General features: G+C 41.7%; 1 protein-coding gene across 3 annotated transcripts in view; it reads left to right on the top strand.

Annotated features, from left to right (window-relative positions):
- ENTHD1 (ENTH domain containing 1) overlaps positions 1 to 21,663 on the top strand; it is a 36,107-nt gene that overhangs the window by 8,438 nt on the left and 6,006 nt on the right. For 2 of the 3 annotated variants that reach the window (XM_053406050.1, XM_053406052.1), the window contains exons 5-6: positions 1,882 to 1,997; positions 18,430 to 18,556. In XM_053406050.1, coding sequence (XP_053262025.1) covers positions 1,882 to 1,997; positions 18,430 to 18,556 — 243 coding nt within the window. The remainder of the gene's footprint in view (positions 1 to 1,881; positions 1,998 to 18,429; positions 18,557 to 21,663) is intronic. The other variant, XM_053406053.1, reaches the window with a different exon arrangement.

Raw genomic sequence — 21,663 nt, forward strand, 5'->3', positions numbered from 1 at the left:
GATGAGGTGACGATTGCCACAGATCTAGAGCAAGGGGAGTTCCTGTGGTGCCCAAATGATGGGAGGCTTCTTGCTGCTTCCATCCAATTCCAGTCACTTTTGTGGCTTATCAAGCACAGGCAGGCACAGTCCAGAGGAGCCTTAGAGCAGACGTGTAGCTGGTTTGGAAGCTGAGGGCACTGCAGAGGGAACCTGCTAAGCGATTGCTAAGCCACCCAGCACATAGCTCCCCACCTTCACTGTGAGCCCCCTGATTCCTATAAACTCCTTCACCATCCAAGTTGACATTACGTCTCCCCTTGCAACTCAGCCCATCAAACCTGACCTCTCTGACCTGCCAGAGTCTCTTTCTGCCCTCTTTGCAGCCAGAGCAGTTGCACATTATTTATAATTCGTAGGGTTTCCCCCTACCACAACCACAACTGCAGAACTAAAATTGTGCTAATAAAAAATAAAAATAAAATAAAAATAATGAACAGTTTCTTGTTCAAAGTGGAAAGTGGGAATTAAACTCCCTAGCAAAGGACCAGGAGCTGTCTAATGATGGATGAGTTCAGGTATGTCTTGACCCATGAGGAAACAGGAAGCAATTAATTAAAGAAAAACCACCAGACAGTTTTAATTAAAGGGGCAACATCTCTTAAAAAGCTTTAGTGGTGTTTTGCTAGTTCACACTGGATAGGAAATGTAATTACACTATGGCCAAGAATTAAAAATCACCACGAACCAGGTCTGAAAAAAGAAGGGAATACGACCCAGAAAATACTGAAATGCAGCAATCTGGCAACAGCATCAGGATTCTGTGTAAAAATGGAGTGAACAAAAAATTGCAACTCTGCCTAAAACACACGGCATGGAAGGAGCTGATTCTTTACTGTGAGAGTCAATGCTGTTTGCATATTGTCATTAATGAATGTACAGATGAAGCCAGTCAGCCAAACACCATAGCTGATCCTGAGAAGTGAGCTTCTCTATGTTGCTGAGCCAGGTTTGAAGACATCTTTTTACTTACTGCTGCTTCATGTCACTTTCTAAGAATGTGCACATACGTATGAGTCACATCTTTGTACAAAGATGGAAGCAAAACAGAGCAATGCAAGAATAACAGTAGCTATGTCTGTCTCTGAGGTAGATGTGAGCTGAGCTGTAACATGTAAATGGCCTTCTGTAGTACAGTAATTTCTAAGGACCTGCAGCATTAGGCAAGCAGATAAATGTATCATATTAAACAATTCTTTGTTAACCATTAAAAGATATAGAGTACAAGAGAACTCTCAAACATGAAACAGCAGTTAATGCAGAAACTGCAGCATCAATTCATTTATTGCTATCCATTTTCATTTGTTTCCACATAAAATATCCCTGCTGTAGGTCTGCAGCCTTTAAACTTTCCCATTATCTTTCAAATCGTCTCTAAATCCCTTTCTAGCTGCTCATAATGTGAAACACATGCTTGCCATGCTGCAGTAATAATGCTCCTTTTAAATACTAATTGGAATATTTGGTGGGAGAGAGGAATGATACTGGCCATAATTTTCTAGTTTCTTCCATATAATTTTCACATAAACAACCAGAACAGTTTGTTCTTTATGTTAATTTGTCCCTCTTGAAAAAAAAAATGAGACTTGTTTCACGCACTGAGGATATAAGCAGAGTTAGCAGGTAAACAGGATTCTGTCTGGCTTTGTTGCTTATCACAGAAAATTATAAAAGCTTTTAGCATTCCGATCCAACCACTGGCAGGCGGCGTTGTAGCTAATGGACTGAACAAGACTTGAGAGGCTTTTTTTTTTTTGCCCAATTAACTCTGGGAAATTTAACATCTGCCTATTTTTTTCTTTTTACCAAAATATGTTTTAAAACAGTACTTTTCTTTGACAGATGTTCCCCCTAAGGCATCTGCAGGAGCACTATGCCAGGCAGTTCAGGCATCAGGCAAAGCAGAGATAGTCCAAGATACAACAGCACTTAATGCTGTTGCCAAGGTATCGTCAGAGGTAAATCATGCACTGCATTTGAAGGGAAGGCATAGTTGAGTATGGCATTTAATCAAATGTGCCTATGATGTATTTCACTCCTGTTGCAATTCACAGAGCGATCCCATGCATGTTAACTAAGAGCCAAGTGCAATTGCAACATTCAGTTGGGCTTACTCCTGTGTGTACAGAATTGCAACGTTAGGTGGTAATTCTATATAAAGTAACTTGGGAGGGAAGTCAGCAACCCCAGGGTCCATTAGTCTATCCGTATAGACTAAGTTCCTATATCAACCCCCCCCCCCCACTGTTCTGTGCAATCCGAGGTCAATTAACACTTGCAACAAGCCACTCGTGTACTTCTAATGAACATTACTGTTTAAATATAAGATTTATGAGTTGTGGCCCTGTTAAAAACGAACATATTGTAGTGACATATGAACATTACAGACATATAATCTAAAACAACAGTTTGTTGTTGTTGGCATCCATCTGTCTCGGGAGACAATGGAGGAGTGCGCCTTTGGGGATAAAGTCAAACTGTTGGAAGGTTTCAGCGCATGCTGTGGTTGTAGAGACTGACATGGGAGAGACATGTTTTGTTGCAGCTGGGGCAGGTGAAGATGTCCGGTTGTGCTGCTGCAGATGTGCCATGAAGTTTTTTCTCTCTGCGTTCCTCCCAGTAGTCCTCTGATCACTGCTATGGATACATGACCTGACTGTCTGTCTCCAGGCACTGTGGTCATCTGCAAAGGGTTCCCACATGGCGGAGTTGATGTTGGCAGCCTTCATGTCATGTTTGCAGACATCTTTGTAATGCAGAGTTGATCTGCCAATTGGCCTGAAGCCAATAGGGCTTACTGCCAGGTAAATGGGGTTCAGATTGTAGTCAAAAGCAGTCATTTAACTGGAACTGCATTACCTGCTGCTGGTGGTAATGTTGACTGTGGCCACAATTGTGAGACGTATAGTATATTGCTCAGGAATTTGTGCCAGGCCTGCATAAAGAAAAAATGGGGATTGGGGAGTGCTGGGGCATCTTTCCATGGTAGATTTTCCTAGACACAGGTTATTACTTGTGAATTTCATTACCTAAATTTAGATAAAGTGCACTGGCCCTGAGCAGTTCTAAATTTACAGATATAATTTAGAAATCATAGCACAATCTAGATCAACATGTGGCCTTCGACTACTGAATTGGGAGTCAATCAAACCAGTGTAGGAAATGTGTATTAAAGCTTTGGGTAGCGTGAAGTTAATAGTTCAGTCATATATGAACAAACTAGAATGGGCAGCCAAGCCATTCATTTTCGATTCAGAAACAGGACAGGACAGGAAAATGTGAAGTCCTTAATTACAGATGGATGATGAAGTGGCTATAGACTTTCTCTCATATGCAAAACTATTTCAGCTCAGTGCCGAAATGTTCTTTAGTTTACTATGGCTCAAAATCCTAATAAGAAAGTCCAATAAATATCATTTAATTCCTAACTTCTGTGTATAGTACATAGGTAATCTGTGGATTTGCATCTGTGTGAAAAAGTGTGGTGTTTTCCTAAGCATAGGTAGTTGTAGCCTATCTGAAACAGCAAGAGTTTTGTTTAATAATATTATTCCTTCATTAATTTTATTACAAAATAAGTTTAAAGAATGCAAATTACAATATCACAAGTTCCAGCATTTTGGGATCCTGATTGTAGTTGGTAATTGCCAAGCTCCTTAGTAATTATTCCAGAATCTAATTACCTTTGCCTGCTTCTTGTTTAAATTATTAATATCTACAGCTCAGTCTCTTGAATGGCTAATATTTAGTTAGTTGGTTGGCTGATTGATTGAAATTATAGACTGCCTCATAACTGAAGCTCTTGAAGTTACTATCATAATAGTATTTATTATTTCTTCAGTGCTTAAAAACACCTGCAAAGCTCTGTACCATATAAAAGTAATTAAAGGGCAACAAATCCCTGCATGCAGCCTTACAGTCTGTGTATGATTACTTAATGCAGGGGTGGGGGACCTGTGGTCCTCCATATTTTGTTGGACTCCAACCCCCATCAGCCTCAGTCAGAGTGGCTAATGGTCAGAGGTGATATTCAAGCAGCATCTGGAGGACCACAGGTCAATGGGTTGATTTACTGGATTCTATGAAGCAACCTGTGGCTCTTTTCTTAACATAGACCCACAGCAAGTTTTTCTTATGGTTTAAAACATTGTGATTGCTATGAAGAGAGTGAGAAGTCCGTCCCGTCCGTCCCCCCCCCCCCCCATGTCATAATGAAACAACTCAGGATCAGCCAATAAAATTGGAAATCATTCAGAACAGTCCAAAGGTAGTACTTGTATACACAGAGAAAAATTATCATGAAATATGCTGCCATGGGATGTTTGGAAGGCCAGCAGCACAGATGGCTTTAAATGAGGGGTTAGGAAATGCTGTGGAGGGATAGGTTTGTTAGTGGCAGTTAGCCATGGTAGCTAACTTCAGTTGGTGCAGAATTCGGTGGCAAGGCTGCTCATCAGGGCAAGACTGTCTGAGCACATTACACCGATCCTGGTCCAACTGTACTGGTTGCCCGTTAGTTTCCAGGCCCAATTCAAAGTGCTGGCTTTGACCTATACAGCCTTAAACAGCTCAGGGCTGCAATACCTCAAGGACCGCCTCTACCTATATGAACCAACCTGAACAATGCAACTTCCCCATCTCTCTTCTGCAACTGCCTATGCACCCTCAAAATCTGCTCCTGAGAGTTGGGGAACTTTCTAGAGCAGAGAAGATTTTGGGAGCACACAGGGAAAGGAATGGTGCATGTGTTGTGTTGCATGCAGCTCTGTCTTCCAACCACCAAATGATTTATTTGAATTAATAATTAATATACTACTGAAAGTTGAAGTGTATGAGGTGTTAGAGAAGGGGTAGTACCTCTGGTGGTGGACATGCCATGCCATGCTCCTTCAGGGGTAATTTGTCCACCTTTGGTCTCCATCCTGCATTCAGCTCTTCCCTGTGGCTCCTAGAAGCTGTCACTATATGACAGCAGCCAAACCCCAGAAAATGGCTTCAGCTGGCTATCTAAACCAAGTGAAGGTAGCCAATGGGTCTCAGGCCCATGGTGGGTTAGGTACTTGCCCTGCATGCAAAGGCAGGCTCTGGTGGATTGAGCAGACGAAACGGATAATAAGGCAGGTCCTGCATGTGCTTTAGAGGGAAGCGAGGGGCAGATGGAGCTCCTCAACCTGTGAAGGTAGCCCATCTAAGATCAGGAAAACTCTAATCCTAATCCTCTGCTGCCTTGTGGGACATCTTCAGGAGAATAAAAAGCCAAGGAACAAACCCTACACAAATTTGGAGTGGAGCCCCTACGCCGCTTGGATGGCACCTGGTACATTTCGCTCCAGGGAGGTTAGTTCTGTGCTGCTAACACAGCGGTTTGATTTCACCCCTGGAGGTGCACTCCATTGTCCCTTGAGACAGACAGATGCCAGCACCCCATGTCAAAATAGGCTTTTAAGTGGTTTACAAAGTATAAAAAGGTTACACAAATATAAAAATATAAAACGTCCATAATAAAACAATCACATTAAAGCATTACTGTAGTACACATGGCTGCTGTATAATACTTTCTCATCTTACACTTTTTATTGTAAATGGCGACTGCTTTGGAAAGAGACTTGGATATGTGACAATGGGTTCCTTTGAAAGGCATCCTATTATACTAGCTTTCCCTCTTTCCGCTGTGCAGCTTTTCCTTTTTATTAATATCAGTAGTACTTGCCACAGTCTGTTCAGAAGGAGCTCCATAAGATACGACTTAATGCTACCATGCATGCTGCCTTGGTCTGGTGCGAGATCTTCAGCAAAGAAAATAATAGCGCCCCATTGGGGAGTTGAAAAGATATCATCTCTATGTTGCAAAAATTGGCATAGGCAAAGCCTGCCAATATTATAATTTGAAAAACTAGAGATAAACAAATTGAATTCGTTTTGTTTTCCATGCACATAATAGAGATTTCATTTCCTAGCAGTATGCCCTTTCCTCCCTTTTCAATGTTCATAATTAATCATACTTCTTACTTGTATGAAGTGCCTCACAGTTTCAAGTCACTGCTGCTGACTAATTAAGGATCACTTCAATCACCATTTATGTCAATATTGACCCAGATATTGTACTGTGTCATGATGCTTGAGAAAATGCATTTATTTCCTGTTTTAAAAATAAGGAATTAACACAGTGGTTTGGTCTGGACGTTATGAAAAAATGGGTTACTGCTACATGCACAAGCCTTGGACTACTGTACTGCTTTAGGTGTCCTCCTCCTCTTGTGTGGTTTCCAATTTCAATTAACCACAATCTAATGTTGCATCCAAAATTTTGGTTAATCTTAACTACATTAGTAGAAACAAGCACTGGAAAATGTACTGAACATTCTTACATCAGTCTTATCCAGCTTCAGTCATCATCCCTGGCAGCAGAGAGAACAAACAAAGACCTAATTTGGCTTTAAAAAAGGAGAACTGCCTAACTGCACGCACTTGCTTCATAGATGTCTGCCTTGGTGTGTTGCAGCGTAAAAATGGTCACGAACAGTTTTCATTGAGTGTAAAATAATTTCCCCTTGATAAAGAGCCTCCTCAAAACATGTTGATAACCAAATCCAGTTGGGTAGCTAGCTACCTTTTCTGTCTTTGATTCCTCTCCACATGGCTGTAATTGATTCTCTTTGTTTTGTGGGAACAGTTCAAACCCCAATAGTGAGAAAATTAGGAAATCATATATTGTGAAGGAGTTTATCCTTCCATTAAAGGTCATTGGCAGTGCAATCCTGCACATGTCTACTCAAAACTAAGTCCCATTGAGCTCAGTTGGGCCTGCTCTCAGGTAAGTGGATGTAGCATTGCAGCCTTCATTTCTTACCTATATGCAGAAGTATATTTTATTGAGGAATTATTCAGTAATAGGTTTTAGGAATAATTTCTGGCATCATGATGCATAAATAACAAAGTCATGCTGGTGGGAAGAAAATTGCTTTTCTTATTCCATCTGCTGTGAAATACCAAACATACTTCTCTCAGTCTAGTGAATCTATCACTGTTAATCCTTGTTTTCCCTTAAATCTAATAAGTTGGTCCTCCAAAAACTCTAGCCCTCTAGTCAAATTTCACAGTGTTGATCTTCCAATCTCCATACTAATACCTGGAAACTTTAATATTCTGTCAAAAAATGAATTTCTCCTTGTAAATATATTCCTACTACTTCTAACCTAACGAGAAAGTAACTATACTTATTATTCTCAACTTTTATTGTATTTTGTTCAAGTGGAAAATGTGTTATTGCTAGAGTTAACTCTGATTTGTTTCTTAACCTTTCTTTCCAATCACTACTAATCTAGGACTACTTGCATTTTAAAGGCACAGTTCAAATGTAATGGGAAATCTTAGTTTTACACCCTGTGACTGAGCCCTAGCAAGCCTTGGGCTCATATGTGCTCCCTTCTCTCTCCTTCTCTTTTGTGCTTGCATGGAGGCAAACCAAGGCTTTCCTTTCCAAATTTAAACAAACCATAGTTCCCTGTGATTTCTGAACTTGGGGGAACTCTGGTTGGTTTGTTCAAAACGTGGTTTCACAAGGCAGCTTTGTTACCATCGTTTGATCCTGACTTGCTCTCACTAACCATAGTTTAAACCATGGATTGGCAGCGTGGCACCCGTGGACATACATGCACTTTCAGAAGGCTTCATGAGCACTTACAAGGCCAGGGGTGGCTCATCCCGTGTTGCCACCTAAGGCAAAAGGGGAACGTGTCCCCTGCCCCCCTTTCTCCAAACTTGGCGAGAGGAGGAGTGTTCCACAAGGCAGCAAAAGTGGTGGGGCTTCCACCACCTGAGGTGGGTGCTTCACCCCACCTTATTGGTGGGTCGGCTCTGCACAGGGTCCAGTCTCCTCATATTCCTCCTCCCTTCAAATTAAGCTTGAAATGAGCCTTCTATTGTAGCCAGTAGAAAGCTGTTTTCAAGCTTAACTGGGGTATAGGATTATGGAGTGGGTTTACAAACTGGGAGGAAAGAATCAACCTCCCTTTACTCCACTGTGATTCCCTCCTGTGACACAATTAGGCTTCCAAGAATCCCCCCATTGGCTATAATAGGTTTCTTTCCAGCCCATTTTTTTGTGAGGGAGGAGGGAGTGATTTTGAGGGAGGATTACCCCTTTCTTCCCCAGCTGTGGCCTCCCTCCCAAATATGCTGCAGTTGGGCTTCCTTAGATGTCTTATTTCAAGCCTTTTTTTTTAAGCAGGGGAGGGAGGCGGCTTCCTGGAGACTGCAGATGGGAAAGGAAGGTTAACTGTTGCCTCCCCAGCTGCACTCAGTCTTCAGGAAGATTCCCTCCCATCCCAAAATAATTAGGTTTGGGTGTGTGTCCATGTGGTTGCGATGTTTCTGAGATCATACCCATATGTGTGCATGGTTGCATTGTGCATATGCTGCCCCAAACAGTTTTTCTGCTTTTCAAATGCACTCACAGGCCCAAAAGGCTCTGTGACCTAAGCAAACCATGCTTCTCCAAGTTCAGGCAGTGTGGAAAACTGTTAGTTCAAAAGTGGAAGAAGATGTTTCCAATCCTCTCCCCTCTGGTAACTGAAAAGAGAAGCAGAGTGGAGAGGGGGAAGCGTAAGAGTTTGAGGCTCTTGTTGTTGTTTAGTCGTTTAGTCGTGTCCGACTCTTCGTGACCCCATGGACCAGAGCATGCCAGGCACTTTTGCCCTCCACTGCCTCCCGCAGTTTGATCAAACTCATGCTGGTAGCTTCAAGAACACTATCTAACAAAACAATTTATGAATCTATTTAGACATAATTTGCACATTAAAAATAATTGGCACAAACTAAGGCAAAAAGCATTCGTAGCAAGAATCTGTGCTGTGATGGGGGCTGAACAGTTAGATGGAAGGAAATCTGCTTGGTGGTTCATTTTCAATGGATACCTTTGACAACCTTGTTGTTGTTTAGTCGTTTAGTCGTGTCCGACTCTTCGTGACCCCATGGACCAGAGCACGCCAGGCACTCCTGTCTTCCACTGCCTCCCGCTGTTTGGTCAGACTCATGCTGGTAGCTTCGAGAACACTATCTAACCATCTCGTCCTCTGTCATCCCCTTCTCCTTGTGCCCTCCATCTTTCCCAGCATCAGGGTCTTTTCCAGGGAGTCTTCTCTTCTCATGAGGTGGCCAAAGTATTGGAGCCTCAGCTTCACGATCTGTCCTTCCAGTGAGCACTCAGGGCTGATTTCCTTAAGAATGGATAGGTTTGATCTTCTTGCAGTCCATGGGACTCTCAAGAGTCTCCTCCAGCACCATAATTCAAAAGCATCAATTCTTCGGCGATCTGCCTTCTTTATGGTCCAGCTTTCACTTCCATACATCACAACTGGGAAAACCATAGCTTTAACTATACTGACCTTTGTTGGCAAGGTGATGTCTCTACTTTTTAAGATGCTTTCTAGATTTGTCATTGCTTTTCCCCCAAGAAGCAGGTGTCTTTTAATTTTGTGACTGCTGTCACCATCTGCAGTGATCATGGAGCCCAAGAAAGTAAAATCTCTTACTGCCTCCATTTCTTCCCCTTCTGTTTGCCAGGAGGTGATAGGACCAGTGGCCATGATCTTCGTTTTTTTGATGTTGAGCTTCAGACCATATTTTGCGCGCTCCTCTTTCACCCTCAATAAAAGGTTCTTTAATTCCTCCTCACTTTCTGCCATCAAGGTTGTGTCATCTGCATATCTGAGGTGGTTGATATTTCTTCCGGCAATCTTAATTCTGGCTTTGGATTCATCCAGCCCAGCCTTTCGCATGATGAATTCTGCATATAAGTTAAATAAGCAGGGAGACAATATACAGCCTTGTCGTACTCCTTTCCCAATTTTGAACCAATCAGTTGTTCCATATCCAGTTCTAACTGTAGCTTCTTGTCCCACATAGAGATTTCTCAGGAGACAGATGAGGTGATCAGTCACTCCCATTTCTTTAAGAACTTGCCATAGTTTGCTGTGGTCGACACAGTCAAAGGCTTTTGCATAGTCAATGAAGCAGAAGTAGATGTCTTTCTGGAACTCTCTAGCTTTCTCCATAATCCAGCGCATGTTTGCAATTTGGTCTCTGGTTCCTCTGCCTCTTCTAAATCCAGCTTGCACTTCTGGGAGTTCTTGGTCCACATACTGCTTGAGCCTTCCTTGTAGAATTTTAAGCATAACCTTGCTAGCGTGTGAAATGAGTGCAATTGTGCAGTAGTTGGAACATTCTTTGGCACTGCCTTTCTTTGGGATTGGGATGTAGACTGATCTTCTCCAATCCTCTGGCCACTGCTGAGTTTTCCAAACTTGCTGGCATATTGAGTGTAGCACCTTAACAGCATCATCGTTTAAAATTTTAAATAGTTCAGCTGGAATACCATCACTTCCACTGGCCTTGTTATTTGCAGTGCTTTCTAAGGCCCATTTGACTTCATTCTCCAGGATGTCTGGCTCAAGGTCAGCAACCACACTACCGGGGGTGTACGAGACATCCATATCTTTCTGGTATAATTCCTCTGTGTATTCTTGCCACCTCTTCTTGATGTCTTCTGCTTCTGTTAGGTCCTTACCACTTTAGTCCTTTATTATGGTAATCTTTGTACGAAATGTTCCTTTCATATTTCCAGTTTTCTTGAACAGATCTCTGGTGCTTCCCATTCTGTTGTTTTCCTCTATTTTTTGCATTGCTCATTTAAGAAGGCCTTCTTGTCTCTCCTTGCTATTCTTTGGAAATCTGCATTCAATTTCCTGTATCTTTCACTATCTCCCTCACATTTTGCTTGCCTTCTCTCCCCCGCTATTTGTAAGGCCTCGTTGGACAGCCACTTTGCTTTCTTGCATTTCTTTTTCATTGGGATGGTTTTAGTTGCTGCCTCCTGTATAATGTTGCAAGCCTCCACCCATACTTCTTCAGGCACTCTGTCCAGCAAATCTAAATCCTTAAACCTGTTCCTCACTTCCACTGTGTATTCATAAGGGATTTGGTTTAGATTGTATCTTACCGGCCCAGTGGTTTTTCCTTACTTTCTTCAGTTTAAGCTTGAATTTTGCTATAAGAAGCTGATGATCTGAGCCACAGTCAGCTCCCGGCCTTGTTTTAGTTGACTGTATAGAGCTTCTCCATCTTTGGCTGCAGAGAATATAATCAATCTGATTTCGATGTTGCCCATCTGGTGATGTCCATGTGTAGAGTCGTCTCTTGTGTTGTTGGAAAAGTGTGTTTGTGATGACCAGCTTGTTCTCTTGACAGAACTCTATTAGCCTTTGCCCTGCTTCGTTTTGATCTCCAAGGCCAAACTTGCCAGTTGTTCCTTTTATCTCTTGATTCCCTACTTTAGCATTCCAATCCCCTATAATGAGAAGAACATCCTTCTTTGGTGTCACTTCTATAAGGTCTTGTAAGTCTTCATAGAATTGGTCAATTTCACTTTCTTCAGCACCAGTAGTTGGTGCATAAACTTGGATTACTGTGATGTTAAAAGGTCTACCTTGGATTCGTATCAAGATCATTCTATCATTTTTGAGATTGCATCCCAGTACAGCTTTCGCCACTCTTTTGTTGACTATGAGGGCCACTCCATTTCTTTTACGGGTTTCTTGCCCACAGTAGTAGATATGATAGTCATCCGAACTGAATTTGCCCATTCCCGTCCATTTTAGTTCACTGATGCCCAGGATGTCAATATTTATTCTTGCCATCTCATTTTTGACCACATCCAACTTACCCAGGTTCATGGTTCTTACATTCCAGGTTCCTATGCAATATTTTTCTTTACAGCATTGGACTTTCCTTTCGCTTCCTTTCCTTTCCTTTCGTTTGAGGCTCACCAGGGCTCATTTATGTATCAGGAAACCCTGGTTTCCCATCATTTTGAATGGGGACAGAAGAATTTGTTGTAGAGGCTGATAGACTGGATTCACAGAAGTGAAGAGTGACTTATAAGCTTGGAGTTCACAAACATACAACAAGGAAGATATATAATTGTTCCAAATCTCTGTATCTATCTATATTTTCTTCATGCTAGAAGAAGAGGAGAAAAATTCTAAAAGATAAGAAAGTCAAAGCAGGAGACTAATGTAGTGGTATAAAACAGAAAGGAACACATCTTGCACAATAACAACTCAGCACTACTCTCTATTAGAACACTTACTACTGTTCCCTAGTCATTTCACAAGGCTTCCACAGGACTGTTTAAAAGAAAGCTGATATCACTGTAAGATACATTTTATAAACTTTAGTCTCCTTTTTATTGCTCATTATACTGTATTTCCTGTCAATATTATACCTACTCTGCAGCAGTATTCACATTTGATAAAAAGAAGCTATTGAAGTTATGGTTGCATTAAAATTTAATGCTGCATGAATCTAAGCAAGGCTCCATGGAATAGAATTCCAGAACAGGCAGTACAAGTGTAACTTAGAACTATATAATTATGCAAGCAATACTTCTTGGCAAGTGAGGCCCCAAATCAATTGCTGTTCAAAGGAAACTTAATTTATCAGCTCATTTGGAAATGGTTAGTTTCCTTATTGATGACACCATAATATAATTTACCGTCCATGTTTGTTAAAGCTAGTCATCATCACATTGGCTAATTAATTTTTCTTAGGCTGGTTTGAGCTGATTCTGCTGAAGAGTTTTAACAAACACTTGGTTCTGGTGTCCGGCTTCGTCATGAGTCAATGGTGGTCACTCCTCACTGCCCTCTGTGGGCAGCAAGGAGGTTGAGGCAGGGGAAAGCCAGGATTCATGAGGCAAAAATCCTGGCAATGTTCTCCAGTGGGGTCTGGGGAGCTCACTGCATCCCGCTGTGCCGCTCAAGCCCATGTCTGCCAACTTGAAAGGCAGAGCGGGTGCGACCTGGGAGTGTGTCCCCGCCATGGATGAGTCTCCGTCTCTGGCATGATTTACGCTTTGTTCCTCCATAATTTGGACAATTGGTATTAATCAAGAGGCGCCCCGGACCAACATATGCTAAAGGGCTGCAATCAGCCAGCTGCCGAAAGGACTGGGCTTGGCTCTTTGAAGGTACTTGAATGGTTTTTTTGAAGCTTGAGAATCCTTACACAGCCGGGGAAGGAAGGGGGAGGACAAGGTGCTTTGTGCTTTCATATAGTTTTCAAATGGTCTCCTTTCTTCTTGTCCACCCTTGCAAAATGAAAGAGATGTGTGTAGCTACTGTTATGTTATTCTGTTTGTTACCTTGAAAAAGAGGGGGGAGGCTTTTGGTTTATGCTCAACAAGGAATTTATCAAGGTTTTACTATGCCCTCCCACCTCAACCGAGGTTGAATGGACTTTATTTAAAATTATTCCTGGACTGGACTAGGAGTGCTGTTGGTGCAGTGATAAAAGAATGAAAGGCTGCTGAACAGATCTGGCAAAGAGGCTGAAATTGAGAAAATATCTAGTTTTCAACTGTGTGCCAAGGAAGGATTACAGAGCGGAATTTTAGTGACGGGAGACTAGGTATGCGCTCAGCAAGTTATTTATGGCCACAGCTTGTGCACTAGTCGGTAAACAGCGGAAGGAATGGAATGTGACCTTTTACCATCCAGATAAACACTGCAAAGAACTGAACAATGGAAGATAATAATTAACTCTCCCAGCACACCTGGTCTGGAATAGCAATGTATATGAAGGACTACACACGTGAAATGGATTACTCATTTAAAAGATGTAACTGAGGGTGGCGCCATCGGCAATGGCGGACTCCCTCTGAACTGGAGGGACCAGCTCTGCGTGAAACGGGTCGTTTCCGCTATGGCGAAGCGGGGACCCTTAAAAAAATCACAGGCGGACGAAGCCTGTGACCATGGGACTTGGCGGGCACCTTTAGCGCCCCCCCAACCCGCAAAGGAACCCATAAACAGGCTCCGAAGCGAAGAGGGGGAAGTGGCGCGGTGCTGTGAGTCTACTGCTTTTTCCGTGGAGCGAAGCCGCATAGCCGTTGCTGGAGAGCGCTGCCTTTTTCCTGGGACAATTTGGCATCTGAAGAATCACCCGTGAGTACTTAAATCTTGAACAACTGGACTCTAAATAAGGACTGGCTAGTAGAGAGGAATTGGACTCAAAATTTATTTCAATTTGGTACTGAAACGGGAAGGTCTAAACAGGAAGTCAGCCTTCCGTTTCTTTGTAGTCAGAATAAAGCAAAGACAACGTAAACTAGAGCTTAGAAAATTACTTTTAAAGGATTGGCTTTCATCATTTAAAATCGTGGAACCCCCCTTCGGTAGCAGGAGAAGAAGGGGGATCTCTTTTTGGACTGTTTAAACCTGCAGAAGTGAGTTTAAAGTAAAGTAACTTTCCACCGTCCTGATCCTGGAGCGGACTGTCAGGACTGACGTTTGAAGCTCATTGACCAGAGACAAATGTTGTTGACAGACAACTAAAAGAAAAGTAATGTGATTCCATTGTTTCCTTTCGCATTTCAAAGGAACAAATATTGACAGAATATCTTAAAAAAAGAAACTTTGTTGCTATTGTTCTTAAAAGAAAGAATAAACAGAAGTTTTCCCCCTAGAGGGAGACTGTGAAACTGTAACTAATTTCAGGAGCTTGCAGCTGCTACAGATTACAATTGTGGGAAAGGACTTGTGACCTTCTAGGAGAATGTTTTCAGAAGCTCTGTTGGGTGCTTTCTGTAAAATAAATGCCCTATTGGATCAGTTAAGCCAGAAGACGGATTTGATGACTAATGCGGCCAGAATTTTTGAACAGGCAGCAGGAAACTACATGGAGCCTACCCAGGAATTAAAACAGGAGTGTGCTATGACAGCACAGATAAGAGAAGAGGATGCTGTTGAATCCTGGGTGCCAGAAACGGAGGAAGTTGCGGCCCTGCAGGAACATGAGCCTTTGGATCTGATAAATGAATTTGGAAGAAACCAGATTTGGAAGGATAAAGTTTGGTTTGGTTTGGAAATGTGGGGTTGGATTGACCCTCCCATGCAGGGATGTTTGGACTTTCTGAGTCTGGTAATGGGCCGTCAGATGTTTGGAGTTGTGGGGGCTCTTAATTTTGGAGGGAATCTGAAACAGGTGTTTAAATACCACATGGAGTTTAGTCTGGACTATGGAAATGGGGCTGATCTGCTGAAAAGGGTCAAAAACATTACTAAGCTGGAGTTCCCATGAGTGAAAGGAAAACATGAAGAAGAGTCGCGGAAGGGACATGGAAGAGACTTGAGGGCCTCGGATATAAGGATACCAGGTTAATGCGCTAGATCAATGGGACAAAAAGGACTGACAAAATCCGGGACCAGGAGGAAGGGACGCTGGATGAAGATTGGATTGTTTTACCTTTTTTCTCTTTTATCATTAGGACTGTTTTAAAATAATTGATGAATATTAGAAGAATGTTGAAATGGAACTACGTGGTTCTAGTAAAAATGTTTAAAGAATTAGGTTATGATATGGTTATGAGAAGTTGGTAAAAATAAGATTTAAGTTTTAAGTTTTAAGGTTTGCTATAAGACAAGATGAAAATAGATTAAGGTAATGTAAGGACAAAATATTATGAACTATGGAAAGGATTTGCTGTGATAATTATTAACCAGGATACAAGGAAGGGGAGGAGGAGGAGGTCAAAGAAAGAAGGTAATGAAAGTTAAAAATTTGAGAATGATGGATGTATTTTTTCTTTCTATTTTTCTGTTTTGTCTTTTTTCTTGTTTTTTCTCTTTTTTATAATTTTTTAAAAAAATCTTTAATAAATATTATTAAAAAAATAAAAATAAAAGATGTAACTGAGGTGCTGGAAGAATGTTTGACGGCAAGTGAAGGCTGTCAACTGCGGCAATGTGAGGCAATGATGATGATCATATGTTCAGAACAGGAGCAGGAAACTTGATTTTAAGAAATTGTATTAAATTAATTTAATTTAGCTGAATTTGTAATAATTTGGAAAATTAATAAAAATAATTTTAAAAATAACAAAACACGTTCTGTCACAATCATAGCAGAGTTGCACAGTCTGATATAAAATAATGGGTGTACCTTTTGGTAAAGGTTGGAACTTAATACATATGTGAATGCTGTATGATGGGTATAATAAAATATGTCAGCATATCCTAAGAAGAGTTTTGAAATGTTCCTCTAAGAGGAGTTAGTTAGACACATGTTTTTGGGTTCTGTGGCTTTCAGCTCTTAACTTCCATTCGCTTTCTCTTGTGAAATGCTGTCCTACTTCCTTGTGTCCAAATTAATCATCTTCAAACACGCCCTGGAAGATAATATACTTGTATTTCCTTTTGACTCAATAGCGACATCAATATGTCAAATCAAAATTATACCTGCATCAAAAGTGATGCCAATCTCCTGTGCATTATTTTACACAACAAAAGTAGCAGGACTACTTTAAAAATGGAAGCTTCAATTTAAGTGACAATACTTGAATTAAATACCTTTAAAAAACACACCAAAAAATCACTTTTGGCAACAGGTTAATTTAACTGCAAGCAAAAACAAAAGCAGGCAATGCTTAGGATTGCTTCAAAAGCTGTGGTTTAAACAGTGCTGAATCCAGTTAGCTACACCTGTGGTTACAGTGTTTTCTGTACCAGTTTTAGCACTTCACTTGACACCTGCTTAGTTGTTTTTCTATTGTAGAAAAGGCTGAGTTCGCTTCCAGCACTATGTTCATTAACCTTCCATGGCTTTAAAGCTTTCCTACCAGTATTAGAAAGTATTTCAGATAAGGCCAGCCCCAAATAAAAAGATAATCATCTCTAAATTTTAGCACTTGTGTGTGAGAGACCTTATCAGAAACACAGCAAATATTGTAATACGGTACAGTTTATGACTAAGAGAGAGGACTTTTAAAAGCCAGAATTTTAATTCAACCATGTGATTACCAATGCATAGAAAGCTGTATTCAAGCTATCCTGATCCAGGAATGGCCATATTTGTCTTACCAACCAAAGCTGGTATGGATGAGCCTATGGCCAGTGGTGAAGCTGCATGCTCCGCTACCGGGGGTGGAGAGCAGGTGAGGGTGTGGATGGCACCCCCCCAGGAGTGTGACGCGCCGCCTGGGGGCGTGGTATGCCACCCACGATGGTGTGGTACACCGCCCGCAGGGGCATGGCACGTGTTCTGGGGGCGTGACGCACCGCCTGTGGGGGCATGGTGCCCAGCGCGCGGGGGTGTGTGGCACGTGTCCAGGGGGGCCACCGCGATGGCACCCTTCCAGAATAGTGGTGCCAGGGGCAGTCCGCTCCCTCCGCACTCCCGTTCCTCCACTAGCGCCTATGGCCATAATATAATTGGTCACGGATACCTTCAAGTAATGTAAATAAATTAAATTATTGACAGCCTTGGGATGTATAGTCTCCTCACATTTACTTCCAGCAGCCAAACTGCTGAGAGAATTGGAGGCAGCAAAATTAAGATCAAACTAGATGCAGATGGTATAATGATTAGCTGTCAAAACCCTGTGAAATCGTTGGGGGAACTGTCTGAGGTTATTCAGCAATTTGGTGCAGTATCTGGATATAAAATTAATAGAAACAAATTAGAATTAATTGGTCTGCACTTTAGTGGAATAGCCAAGCTGGATTTTTTTTTTTAAAGCTAAACATAGGTTAAAATGTTCTGAAAAGCAGTTAAGTGTCTCATATTTATCAGAGGACCTGAAGTTATTGTTTGTGAATAATTATGAACTGGTTATAAAGAATACATAAAGGAGGGTACAGATAATTGGAAACTATTCAAATGATCATGGTTTGGCATAATTGTCTCAATTAAAGTGAACCTAATTCCATAATGGTTATTTTTATTTAAAATAATTCTTTTTTTAAAAAAAAAATGTAATCTGTTTTTCAGTAGCTGATATATAATTATAAATGTTTTTATTTCAGAGGAGAGAAAATTACAACAAAAACATAAATGTCAATAATATATAAAACCATAAAAATCAAATCCTATATAAATACAAAAACTCACTGAACCCCCCAAGTTAAACCACTGGTTTAAAAACTGCAAAGTCTAGACCACATGAGTTAGGTAAAAGGCCTGGATGATCAGAAAATCTCTTTGAAGCTGGGGGAGGGACGCAGTGGTGGAGCTTCATGCTTTGGCACTGGGGGGCAGAGAGCAGGCAGGGGCGGGGCTGGCGCGCGTCCTGGGGGCGTGGCATGCCGCCTGCAGCGGCATGGCGCCCAGCGCGGGCAGTGGGGCAGCCACAATGGCACCCCACCAGGATTGCGCTGCTGGAACAGGGCGGTGCGCTCCCCCCCACTCCTCTTCCTACGCCAGTGGAGGAATGATTGGGGATCAATCGCCTGTCATTGGTTGCCTGCGATGTTAAATGCCACATCATATTTTCCTTAATGTAGCTTATAATTAACTGTTTCTGCTTGATTGCTTCATGTTTTTCTTGTGTGTCAGGACTTGATAATCTTTAGTGACGACGAGTCCTCAGCTACTGATGTGCAACCAACATTTCCCACTAAGGTCCCTGTAGAGGAATTGGCAACAGATACAAAGATAACGGCTGGGAACTCCTGGAATGCAAGTAAGTAGAAAACAATAAGTGGTAGGCAGGTACATTAAAAGCAAAGGCAGAATTTGCATTCAATTGCACCTTCAGAAGGAAGTAGCAACTGGGAGGAAAGGCAGCTTTCATCAGGAAGATGGTGTAGAAATGGAAAGGGATTAAAAAAACCAAAACCCTCCAATCCAGATTGGGGGGCCCTGCAGTTGCTTCTTCTAAAGAAAGAGATGTGACCAGTTTACAATGTGTTATTTTTAAAATAGTCTCAATTCTAGTCACAAAAATTCTTAAACCATTGTAGACTTCTTTCCAGGGCTGGCCCAATACATTCTGGCACCTGAGACAAACCACAAAATGGTGTCTTCACCCACTCCCACCAGCGAAGGAGGAGTGAGAGAAGATCTACATTGAGAACAAAGGGGGGGGAATCAAATCAACCTTACCCAATGGTTGAAGTGGGAATCAAAGGCTGGTGTGTGTGGGGCAGGGGGGGAGGCACCTAATCTGATTCTTGCTAGGTGGATGCAGAGCCCAGGAGATCCCAGAGGGCGGCCCTCACCATTTCCTCTCTGGGGTAGAAGACCAGCAGCACCTCCTATTCACCAAAAGGCCACTGTAGGGGTGGCATGTGGGGGGCTACCAAGCTGGTGGCAGATTTGGGCTCCAAGCATGGGCGTAGCCGGGGGGGGGCAGCTGCACCCCCCGATCACGTAAAACAATAGAAATACTTAACTAACCAATCATGTCAGTTCTGCCACCCCAACAAAAGTCCTCCCCCCCCCAAAGTCTTGACCCCACTAACAAAAACCCTGGCTACACCCATGGCTTCAAGGAGCACATTGCTACAACAATGGCAGCAGCAACTGCATTCTTGGGAGCTGAGTTCTGCTGCCCCTGTGGATTCTGCTGCCTGAGGCTGTCACATCCCTTTGCCTCAAGGCCCAGTACTAGAACGTCAGATGAACTAAGTACATGGGTTGGCGGCTGGTTCATGACTGGCAAAATAAAGTATTTTACAGAACATAAATTAACAATAGAATTTACTGCCATGACATGTTGTGACTAACACAGTTTAGTGCATTCTCTATAACCTCACAAACCGTTGCCATAGAGACAAACAATGTCATACAAGAACACAGAAAGGGTCTCAGGTGGTAGATATTATTGATAGAAAAGTAAGCAGTGGGAGCTGGTGGACTCAAGAAACCAGGATTCTATTTTCATGCTGGGCCTTGTCTCCTTGGTGGGGTGCGGACAGTGATGTGGAAGATCTCACAGATTAGAAGCTGAAATGATTTTCATTATTGTGTTCCATAACATACCTATTTCTGCTTTTAAAACTATGTAGGTGGGAGAATGCGCGCGCGCGCGCGCGCGCACACACACACAGTGTGAAAGTATCCTACAGTAACACTGAAGTGTCTTAAGTGCTTCTTTTTCTGTATTTTGCCAGAAAATAATAATCCCTTGCCATCTTGTAGACTGAAATAAAGTTGGGATATTTGGAGGAATAGAGCCGCTCAAAATTAAGTTAATTTCAATTTAAGAATTAATTTTTAAAATAATAATAACAGTGAAATACAGTGGTATCTTGGTTTACAACTGTTTTGGATTACAACCACGTCAAACCCGGAAGTGCGTGTCCCTTTTTTTGGATCACAACCCATTTTTTTTATTACAACCCTTTTTTTGGGGGGAGGCCCCATTGGCGAAAGCGTGCCTTGGGTTATAACCTGTTTTGGTTTACAACCGGACCTCCAGAACAGATTATGGTTGTAAACCAAGGCACCACTGTATTCCATTTTCACCAAAGCTAACTTAGGGGTTGGGATTCACTTTGAAGAATAGACTTCCTAAAGACAAATTTCAGCATAACCCCTAATGATAACAAATTGAACATGGGTTACATCCAAATCTGTCAAATCTCAATTAATTTGTTTTGCTGAGAACGTACTCTTGCCTTCTCTTAATGCTAGTGGTACAGTTTTATGTTATTAAAATGCCGTGGATTTAATCTAAAGTACTTCCCTGGCTTTTCATTCCTTACGTGGCTTCTTTCCACAAATAATGTGCACAAGTCAGATAATACTAATAGTTTATGACATTTGATTTTTCCAAAGAGGGTCATCAGCTGTGTCTCTAGAGACTTTCAGATTCATTATGTTTCAAACTGTGAAAACATCCTTGATTTTGTCAGCAGGAATATCTTTTTGAAAGGTTAAGTAGACTGACAAAGATAGTAGAACAGAGGGATAAAGAGTAGAGTAAGTGCAGATTGTAGTAAGCACAAACCACAATCCATCTGTTGATTTTTTTAAACAATGAAATGAACAATATTTTGTTCTCATGTCAGTCTGAAGCCCTTGCAACTAGTACCGTAATTTCTGTGAAGTTGCATATTTATTGCAAGAGTACAAATAGGGTGGGGTGGATGGGAATTGTAGTCTAACAACATCTGGGGAGTTAAGGTTGAGTAACTTGTTTTATTTTTAGAAATAAAAGACTCAGACTGCACGGTTTACACAAGCCCAATTTTGTTTTTCTATACAAATAATTTAGAAACATTTCCTACTTTGGAATATAAGTTTTATTGTCTGTGTTTTCTTACTGCTGAATGGAAAAGCACATGAATTTTACCTCTGAAGAACTTGTAAGTAAAACATGTGGTTTCTCTTTTTATGCTAAGGGAAGAGGAAAACTTTGCCAGTAACTTAGAAGGGAATGCTTTCAAGCCTATATTTCCACATTTTACTTTGTTGCATATTTTGTGATTTTAAATCTTTGCTAGGGTTCTCTCATCAAAAAGTACTTGCCACATAGGGAAATAGGGATGCGCATAATTCTATAAACTAATCAGCAGCTAATCTGTGCAGGAAAGTGGGATGGATTAGGACAGCAGAGAATTCCAGCAAGTTACACAGACACAGTAATTCTTGACTCGTTCTCCTTTTCTCCCCCACTCAGAAAATTAGCTTTTCATTTTGCACACATGAAATTAGGATAGTGTCTTTACTTTCACCTGGGAGTCTTCAGGAAAGTCAGAGGAGCTGATGAGTGTGGATTTCAGTACCGAACACTGAGAAACTCCCCACTGCTTGTCATGTTGAGGCATAATGCCTCAGTGAAGA

The sequence above is a fragment of the Podarcis raffonei genome, chromosome 10 (genome assembly GCF_027172205.1).
Source record: "Podarcis raffonei isolate rPodRaf1 chromosome 10, rPodRaf1.pri, whole genome shotgun sequence".
Taxonomy (NCBI): domain Eukaryota; kingdom Metazoa; phylum Chordata; class Lepidosauria; order Squamata; family Lacertidae; genus Podarcis; species Podarcis raffonei.